Below are 10,071 nucleotides of genomic sequence, written 5' to 3' on the forward strand. Positions count from 1 at the left end.
CTCATCCCCAGTTCAGAGCCCTGGGATTCAGGAACTTCCACCACCATCACAAAGGATATGGCTGGTCACCTGAGACTGTGGGCAAAGGTACCATGAAGTGTTGTGGAGAGGAGGGTCACTAACTCCAGGCAGGGCTGCTAAGTTTATTACAAAGAGGCAAGACTAGAATATCTTTCCACTTTAGTGAGTGGAAACCTAATCATTCATAGGTATCCTGTACACACAGAACAACTATGATGAAGAGTGAGGCCTAAATCAGAGGAGACGAGGACAGTAATAATAGTAGTAGTGATAATAACAACTACCAGACATGAAGATTAACCATGCCTAGCATTGTGTTAAACGTCTCACTTCTTTCATTTAATCCTTACAATAATCCAGTATGTGGCTGCTATTATTTTTATTACACAGATGAAGAAACTGAGGGCTTGAGGGGTATACTACTTTGCCAAAGTCATACAAATGGTAAGTGCAGAACCAGGATCTGAATTCCGGCAGTCTGACTGCAGAGCCCACGCCAATGCCGTGGAAGCTGGCGATGCCCATTAGGCCCTGTCTGGGCATGAAGAGGATGTCCTCCCTCATGAGCTGGAACACAGCATCCCCTGTTGTGGGTGTGGCTCTCTTAAAGACCATCTGGTGAATTTTGCTTGTGCTGGTTTCTTATTAAACAACCTTCAGATTTGGCTTCACGTGCAACTCACATAGAGGGAAAGGAGGCCATGATCCACCAACATGACAGCTGTATTTTTCATTAGTAAATTAGCAAACTGGTTGCCTGGGTCCCCATGCATACCTGTTAAGGTGAGCCCACCCCAGAGCTAAAGGCTACCATGTGCCAACTTAACTGAAATTCTGAGTGTGCAAGGATAACCCCTGTCATGGGCCTGGGTGCCAAGGAAATCCCTTTTAGCCTCCTCTTGGCAGACTTGGCCAGCCTTCCCCAGTGACAGCCTGGCTCTTTGGATTCAAGCTGCCTGGTCAGACTGCAAGGGTCATCTGTACAAAGAAGGAAGCAACAGTGCCAGGTTCCAGCGTGCATTCCAAGTTCCACATTCTGTGTGCAGACTCCCAACGCCAGAGCAAAGGCAGGCCCCTGGCAGGGACTGGTAAGGCTTCACCTGATGTATTTCTTCCTATATACATGTAACCTGGGGCTTCATGGACCTTGTACTCTCTCTGCTTTCATTGACAGTGGTTCCTAAAGCTGGTCAGCATCAGGGTTACCCGGGGAGCCTTAAAACACACACATACACACACGCACACACGCACACTATTGACTTGTCTTATTTAGGAGCAGAAAATGCTTTTGCTGTAGTTACAAAAATGCAGGTTTTTTAAAAAAGTACATCCTAAAGTAATGAGGAGTGGATGGGCTAAATAAATTTTCTTTCTGACTTCCAATGACATTTTGTAAGGTTGAACCCAAGGGCTTGGTCTTTGTCACAAACACTGGGTGGTTTTTTCCACCAAGCTTGGTAAGTGGTACAGGTTTCTGGGATAGCATTTGTGTGTGTGTGTGTGTGTGTTGTGTGTGTGTGTGTGTAACAAATGTTCAAGAGTATGGTACAGTACTGTTAACTGTATGTACATTACTGTACAGTAGGTCTCTAGAACTTTTTCATCTTGCATCACGAAAACTACACCCATTGAACAGAACCCCATTTCCCCTACCCCCACCCCTGGAAACTGTCATTCTGTTAATATTTCCTGGTTCCATGAGTTTGACTACTTTAGATATCCCATAAGTGGAATCATGCAGTATTTAATCTTCTATGATGGGCTTATTTTACTTAGAATTATGTCCTCAAAGTCCATCTATGTTGTAACACGTGACAGGATTTTCTTCCTTTTTAAGGCTTTATAATATTCCATTTTATGTATACACCACATTGTCTTTATCCATCCATCAATAAGCATGTAGATTGTTTCTACCTCTTGGCTATTTTGAATAACGCTCCCCTGAACATTGGTGTGCAAACATTTCTTCAAGATTCTATTTTCAGTTCTTTTGAATAAATACCCAGAAGTGGGATCGCTGGATTACATGGTAATTCTATTTTTAACTTGTTGAATAACCACCATACTGTGTTCCATAGCAGCTGCATCATTTTACATTCCCACCAACCCAGTGCACAGGAGTTCCAGTTTCTGCACATCCTTGCCAACACTTGTTATTTTCTTTTTCTTTCTTCTTTTTTAAAAAATAATGACCGTCCTGTCAGGAGTAAAGTGATATCTCATTGTGCTTTTGCTTTGCATTTCCTTGATGATTGATGTTGAGCACATGATGTTTTCCTACGCCTGTTGGCCTTTGTATGTCTTCTTTGGAGAAATGTCTACTCAGTTGTTTTGCCCATTTCAAAATCAAGTTTGTTGTTGTTGTTGCTTTTGCTTTGAGTTGTAAAAGTTCCTTATGTATTCTGGATATTAACTTCTTACGAGATATACGGTTTGCAAATATTTTTCCCATTCCATTGGTAACCTTTTCACTCTGTGGATTGTTTGATTTGCTGCACAGACGCTTTTAAATTTTATGCAGTCTCATTTGTCTATTTTTGCTTTTGTTGTCTGTGCTTTCTGTGTCATATCCAAGAAATCATCGGCAAGACCAATGTTATGAAGCTTTTCCCGTTTGTTTCTTTCTAGGAATTTTATTGTTTCAGGCCGTATATTTAAGTCTTCAATCAATTTTTAGTTGATTTTTGTGTATGCTTAAAATAAGGGTCCAATTTCATTCTTTTGCATGTGGATATCTAGTTTTCCCAACACCATTTATTGAAGAGACTATCTTTCCCCCATTATGTAGTCTTGTCACCCTTATTGATGATCATTAGATTGTAAATGTAGGGTTTATTTCTGGGCTCTTCATTCTTTTCCATTGGTCTATGTATCTAGCTTTATGCCAGTACCATACTGTTTTAATTACTATAACTTTGTAGTATATTTTGAAGTCAGGAAGTGTGAGACCCCTAGCTTTGTTGTTCTTTCTCAAGATTGTTTTTGGCTATTTGGGGTCCTTTGTGATTCCATATGAATTTTAAAATTCTCTCACCCTATTTCTGCAAAATACAGCATCAGGATTTTGATAGGGATTGCACAGAATCTGTGGATCATTTTGGTTAGTATGGACATTTTAACAATATTAGTTCTTCCAACATATGAACATGGGATGTCTTTCCATTTATTTGTTTTTAACTTCTTTCAGCAATGTTTTATAGTTTTCGGTAAACAAGTACTCTAGTTCCTTGAGGTATAAAGTTAGGTAACTTATTTGAGAGATTTTTTTTTTTTTAATATAGAGGTTACTACTATAAACTTTCCTCAGAATTGCTTTTGCTGCATCTCATAAGTTTTGGTATGTTGTAGTTTCATTTTCATTTGGTCTCAAGATATGTTCTAGTTTTCTTTTTGACTTATTCTTTAAAAATTGTTTTTTAGAGACAGGGTCTCATTTTGTTGCCCAGACTGGAGTGCACTGGCACCTCGTTAGCTTATTACAGCCTCGAACTACCAGGTTCAAGCGATTCCTGCTTCAGCCTCCCAAAGTGTTGGGATTATAGGCATGAGCCACTGCACCCAGCCTGACTTATTCTTTAACCCTTGGTTGTTCAAAAATATGTTGCTTGATTTCCACATATGTGTGAATTTTCTAATTTTCCTTCGGCTATTGATTTCCAGTTTCATTCCATACAGTTGAAAACATACCTGGTGTGATTTCAATCTTCTTAAATTTATTGAGATTTGTTTTATAACCTAACATGTGATCTGTCCTAAAGACTGTTCCATGTGCACTTGAGAAGAATGTGTATTGTGCTGCTGTTGGGTGGAATGCTCTGCATATATGTCTGTAAGGTCCATTTGGTCTATGGTGTTGTTCAGGTTCTCTGCTTCTTTACTGATTTTCTGTCTGAATATTCTCTCCATTTTGACAGTAGGGTATTGAAATCTCCTACTATTATTGTATTGCTGTCTATTTCTTCCTTTGGTTCTGTCAATGCTTGCTTCATATATTTGGGTGCGCTGATGTTGGGTACATATATAAGTGTTCTATCTTCCAGGTGAATTGACTCTTTTATCATTATATAATGTCTTTGTCTCTTGTGACAGTTCTTGACTTAAAGTCTATTTTGTCTGACATCAGTATGGCCACCCCTGCCCTGTCTTGTTACTTTTGCATGGAATATATTTTTCCATCCTTTCACCTTCAGCCTATGTGCGTCCTTAATTTCTAAAATTAGTCTCTTGTAGACAGCAAATAGTAAGATCTTGTTTATTTTGTTAATCCATTCGGCCACTCTATATCTTTTCATTGGAACATTTAATCCATTTATATTTAAAGTAATTACTGATAGAGAAAGACTGTTGCTATTTGTTAACTGTTTTTGTGTATGTGTGTGTGTGTGTGTTTTTTTTGTCTCACAGCTTTTTGTCTCTCTTTTCCTCTCTCGCTATCTTCCTTGTGTTTGACTCCCCCACACCTGCCCCCAACCCCTGGTGGCAACATACTTCAATTCTTTTCACATTTTCTTTTGTGTAACTTCCATAGGTATTTTCTTTGTAGTAACTGTGGGCTAACATGAAACATGTTATAATTTTAACTGTCTATTTTAAGCTGATGAATTAACTTCAATCACAACAAAAACTCTTTTTTTACCCCCCCAACATTGTTATTTATGTCACAAATTGCATCTTTTTATATTATGTATCCGTTAACATATTTTTATAGTTATAGTTACTTTTTATACTTTTGCCTTTTAACTTCTATACCAGAATTAAAAGTGATTTACATACCACCACTACAGTATTACAGTATTCTGTATTTGCCAATATCTTTATCTTTACTAGTGAGCTTTATACTTTCATATGCTGTCTAGTGGCCTTCTGTTTCAAATAGAAGGATTCCCTTTAGTATATCTTGTAAGGTAGGTCTAGTGGTGATGAACTTCCTCAGCTTTTGTTTATCTAGCAAAATCTTTAGTTTTCTTTCATTTTCGAAGGACAGTTTTTTGAAATATAGTATTCTTGATTAGCAGGGTTTTTTTTTTTTCAGCTCTTTGAATATATCATCTTACTCTTTCCTGTACTACAAGATATCTACTGAGAAATCCACTGGTAGTCTTATGGAAGCTCCCTTATATGTGATGAGACTCTTTTCTCTTTCTGTCTTTGACTTTTGACAATTTGATTATAATGTGTCTTGATAAGGACTTTTTTGGGTTTATCTTAGTTGGAGTCCATTAGACTTCTTGAATCTGGATAGACATTTCCCTCCCCAGATTTGAGAAGTTTTTGGCCATTATTTCTTTTAAAACTTTCTATCCTTTTTTCCCAGCCTTCTTTTGAGACTCCCATAATGCATATATTGGTCTGCTTGATGATGCCCCATAAGTCTCTTAGGCTTTCTTTACTCTCTCTCATTCTTCTTTTCTTTTTGCTCTTTTGACTGGATAATTTCAAATGTTATATCTTCAAGTTCACTGATCTTTTCCTGTTGAACTCCTCTAGTGAATTTTTTCAGTTCAGTTATGGTATTCTTCAGCTCCAAAATTTGTTTGTTTCTTTTTCATATTTTCTATATCTTTTTTGATATTCTCATTTTGTTCATACATCATTTTCCTGGGCTTGTTGAGCATCCCAGGGAACCTTTTAAAGATATGGATTCCCAGACCTTACTGGCAGAGATTCTGATTCAGTAGGTATAGGGTTGGGGCCTTAAAAGGTATATTTCTTTTTTTCTTTTTTCTTTTTTCTTTTTATTTATTTATTTTTTTGAGACAGAGTCTCACTCTTGTCACCCAAGCTGGACTGCAATAGCATGAGTTCAGCTCACTGGAATCTCCACCTCCCGGGTTCAAGCGATTCTCCTGCCTCAGCCCCCTGAGTAGCTGGGATTACAGGCACCCGCCACCACGCCCAGCTAATTTTTGTATTTTTAGTAGAGATGGGATTTCACCATGTTGGCCAGGCTGGTCTTGAACTATTGACCTCAATTGATCCACCCACCTCGGCCTCCCAAAGTGCTGGGATTACAGGCATGAGTCACCACACTAAAAGCTATATTTCTTAAAGATCCTCCAAGTGGTTCAGATATACATCCGGGTTTGGAAACCACTTCTAGTAAAAAGACCACCTTCAATCTCTTCCCCTTCCCTTATATAAGCTCTAGGGAAGTGGGGAGGTCTAGGCTTATATAAAGTATATAAAGTGTTTTGTTGTTATTGTTGTTGTTGTTGTTTTTGAAATGGATGGAGTCTTGCTGTGTCACCAGGCTCGAGTGCAGTGGCGTGATCTCAGCTCACTGCAACCTCTGCCTCCTGGGTTCAAGCAATTCCCCTGCCTCAGCCTCCTGAGTAGCTGGGACTACAGGCATGTGCCACCATGCCTGGCTAATTTTTTTGTATTTTAGTAGAGACGGGGTTTCACCATGTTGGCCAGGATGGTCTTGATCTCATGACCTCGTGATCCACCCGTCTCGGCCTCCCAACGTGCTGGGATTACAGGCGTGAGCCACTGCGCTCGGCCATAAAGTTTTTAAATATAAGCTTCTGGGAAGTGAATAGATAATGGATAGAATATGCAGACAGAAAATCAGTAAAGAAACAGAGAACTTGAACAATGCTATAGACCAAATGGACCTTACAGACATATATGCAGAACATTCCACCCAACAGCAGCAGAATACACATTCTCCTCAAGTGCACATGGAACATTCTTTAGGATGGATCTCGTTAGGTTACAAAGCAAGTCTCATCTCTCCAAGGTGCCATTTTCTGTTTAGTAGTACTCCTTTTTCTCTGTAGAAGGTTCTTACAACCCTCCTACCTCCAGGAAGGATTAAATCCTGGCTGGATTAAATCCTGGCTGGAATAATTCCTTTCTGGATTAAATCCTGGCTGACCATGAGTTTCTTAAGACTTTCCCCAACCCTCCTGATCCCAAAGTGTGGATATGCTTTCCATTTATGTATTAATTTGGTGTTTCCATTCTGTTGGCTTGCTATCTGAGTCTTAGGCCACTGCTGTGTAGAGAACTTCTGGACTAGGTCTGCCCTAACTGCCTCATTATTATTTGATGACAATGATAGTGAGTGTAGCAGGGGTGGAATTCTGGAGATCTAGGTTCAAGTCTCTGTTCTTCTAGAGTATAACCTTGGATAAATTGTGTTCCCTCTCTGAACCTCAGTTTCCTCATCTGTGAAGTGAGGGGTATATATACGGTCTCTGCAATCCTCCTCTATAGCCTCTGACTTTCTCTTTCATCCTCTTGTTCACTGGTATAGCTGAGAAAGTGGAACTCCAGGGACACTCCTGAAATTGTCCTAAGTCAAAGGAGCCAAACGGTATACCAGGTCCCTCTCTGCCGTCCCCTCCGAGAGCAGCCATGGCCCTGAGTGATGTCGATGTGAAAAAGCAGATTAAGCACATGATGGCTTTCATTGAGCAGGAAGCCCATGAGAAAGCCGAGGAAATCGATGCCAAGGCTGAGGAAGAGTTTAACATTGAGAAAGGACGCCTCATGCAAACCCAACGACTGAAGATTATGGAGTATTATGAGAAAAAGGAGAAGCAAATAGAGCAACAGAAGAAAATCCTGATGTCCACCATGAGGAATCAGGCGAGGCTGAAAGTCCTGAGAGCCCGAAATGACCTCATCTCAGATTTGCTCAGTGAGGCGAAGCTGAGACTCAGCAGGATTGTGGAGGACCCAGAGGTCTACCAGGGGCTGCTGGATAAACTGGTGCTCCAGGGTCTGCTCCGACTGCTGGAACCTGTGATGATTGTGCGCTGCCGGCCACAGGACCTCCTCCTAGTGGAGGCTGCTGTGCAAAAAGCCATCCCCAAGTACATGACAATTTCCCAAAAACATGTGGAGGTCCAGATTGATCAAGAGTCATACCTGGCTGTGAATGCAGCTGGAGGTGTGGAGGTCTACAGTGGCAATCAGAGAATAAAGGTTTCAAATACCTTGGAAAGCCGACTGGATCTCTCAGCCAAGCAAAAGATGCCAGAAATACGAATGGCCTTGTTTGGTGCTAACGCCAACAGAAAGTTCTTTATATAAGCCTCTGGGAAATGAAGCTAGTGTTGAACCACTAAACCATAAAAGTTTAAGTTTTTTGGGGAAAAGAAACCAGTAGTGTTTCCTCCTCTTTGATGCTCTGATATTGTTCTGTTTTTCTTCATGAAATACCCTTTGGATAGCTAAAGTGTTAACTTTGAAATAAAGCCCAAATTAATGCTCAGAATTCAAATTCCAATTCATCCATACGTGCCACAGCTTCTGGTCCATTCTGCAGTCTGGGATAAGGGGAGTGATGACATCTGCTTTTCAGCTTAGCCTCAGGTGGTGAATGTGTGAGATGTGAATAGTGTTCTTGGCCTGTGGTTCTGGGTGCTCTAGTTTAATGTGCATATGAAGTGTGTTTTTCTTTTGTTTCAGCTTCAGTACCCAAACTTATGCTATTTAATGAGGTCTAGAGGTCTTCCTCACATGTTCAGAACCAACTTCATGGGCATCCAACCAGCACAGTCACACAGGGGCGCATGCTCAGAAGGGCCCAGCACCTGGGGTTTAGTGATCTGTATTTCCTGCCCTGAAATTCCTAATTTCAACTTTGGATGTATGCTTTGTAAGGGATGCTTGATGGAACATTGGGGCATGTGCCAGGGGTTTGGAGCCTTGGCTCACACATGGTACTGACTCCCAAAGCCTACCCACCTTCTTGGGATGGGTTGTTGGCCAACCAATTCCCAGTCCCCTGGTGCCCTGAGGCCCAGCCTTCCTCCACCTCACCCAGTAAGCATTGCTTCCCTCTGCCCCTGGCGGGGGCCTGGTGTACCTGCAGGGAGGGTCAGAATGGGGTTTCATGCTCTGTGGAGTTTCAGGGCCAGAAATCTCTGCCCAAGGCTGGCAGCTCCATAGCATATTCAGTAGACAACTTGGGGGAAAGGGTGAGTCTTACCCACCAGATACTGAGCCCGTCCTGGTGTAGAGGTTTAAAGACCCTAGGAGTTACCTATCCGCTATAGGGCAGCCAGACCACTGGAAGGAGAGATGCCAGCTCATCTTCCCTGATCCTGGCCCAGGCCCACAGTGGTGGCTAGTGGGAAGGGGGACCCAACCACTGCCAAACTTGCTGCACCAGAGTCTTAGGACAGGACCCTCAGGAGCTTGTAAATGTCTGCACTTGGCCTGCAAAGTATCTCTGTGCCTGGCAGGGTCCTCCCTTGGACAGCTCAGTGCCTGGGGGAACTTGGATGCATCTCTTCTGGCCAGTGTGAGGCACCTTCTGGGAGGAGCCAAGAAATACAGATTGTATAATTTTGGTGACTTGGCATATAGGCACTGCACAATAGAAAAGTAAATGGTAGAATTCATGCTAATAATTTAAATTTTCTTCGCTTAAGAAGACATTAAATAGCAAATAAACACTATGAAAAGTCAAGAAAAAACTACAGAAGAAAGGAAAAAGCTTTATATTTTAGTGCCATTCATGGCACTTCTTTCCTGCTTTTTGAACAAAGGATCTCACATTTTCTTTACTTTTCTTCTTCTTCTTTTTTTTTTTTTTTTTTTTTTGAGATGGAGTTTCTCTCCTGTTGCCCAGGCTGGAGTGCAATGGTGTGATCATGGCTCACTGCAACCTCCGTCTCCGGGTTTCAAGTGATTCTCTTGCCTCAGCCTCCCGAATAGCTGGGATTACAGGTGCGTGCCACTATACTCAGCTAATTTTGTATTTTTAGTAGAGACGGGGTTTCACTATATTGGCCAGGCTGGTCTCAAACTCCTGACCTCAGGTGATCCACCTGCCTCGGCCTCCCAAAGTGCTGAGATTACAGGCGTAAGCCACTGTGCCTGGCCAGATCTCATGTTTTCATTTTATACTGGGCTCTGCAGATTACATAGCAGGTTCTGCATATGTATGTGTGATTTAAGGTCTAGTCCATGCCTGATGTTGCTTTACTTATTAAAATAGAATTTTTTTGAAGAACAGAAATCCCAAGATGCTCTGCTGAGGGCAAAGGTTGGCCTGTGTGGTTAGGACTCTGTAAGGAACAGAAACTTCAT

At 41.4% G+C, this 10,071-nt stretch overlaps 1 protein-coding gene across 1 annotated transcript; it reads left to right on the forward strand.

Moving 5' to 3' along the window:
- The first annotated feature begins 1,052 nt into the window (after nucleotides 1-1,052).
- Nucleotides 1,053-8,254, forward strand: ATP6V1E2 (ATPase H+ transporting V1 subunit E2). The gene is made up of 2 exons (XM_002812064.4): nucleotides 1,053-1,109; nucleotides 7,283-8,254. The coding sequence occupies exon 2, from the start codon at nucleotides 7,384-7,386 to the stop codon at nucleotides 8,062-8,064; it is 681 nt and encodes a 226-aa protein (XP_002812110.2). The 5' UTR covers nucleotides 1,053-1,109; nucleotides 7,283-7,383; the 3' UTR covers nucleotides 8,065-8,254.
- The last annotated feature ends 1,817 nt before the right edge of the window (nucleotides 8,255-10,071 follow it).

This window comes from Pongo abelii, chromosome 12, assembly GCF_028885655.2.
Source record: "Pongo abelii isolate AG06213 chromosome 12, NHGRI_mPonAbe1-v2.0_pri, whole genome shotgun sequence".
NCBI classification, from domain to species: domain Eukaryota; kingdom Metazoa; phylum Chordata; class Mammalia; order Primates; family Hominidae; genus Pongo; species Pongo abelii.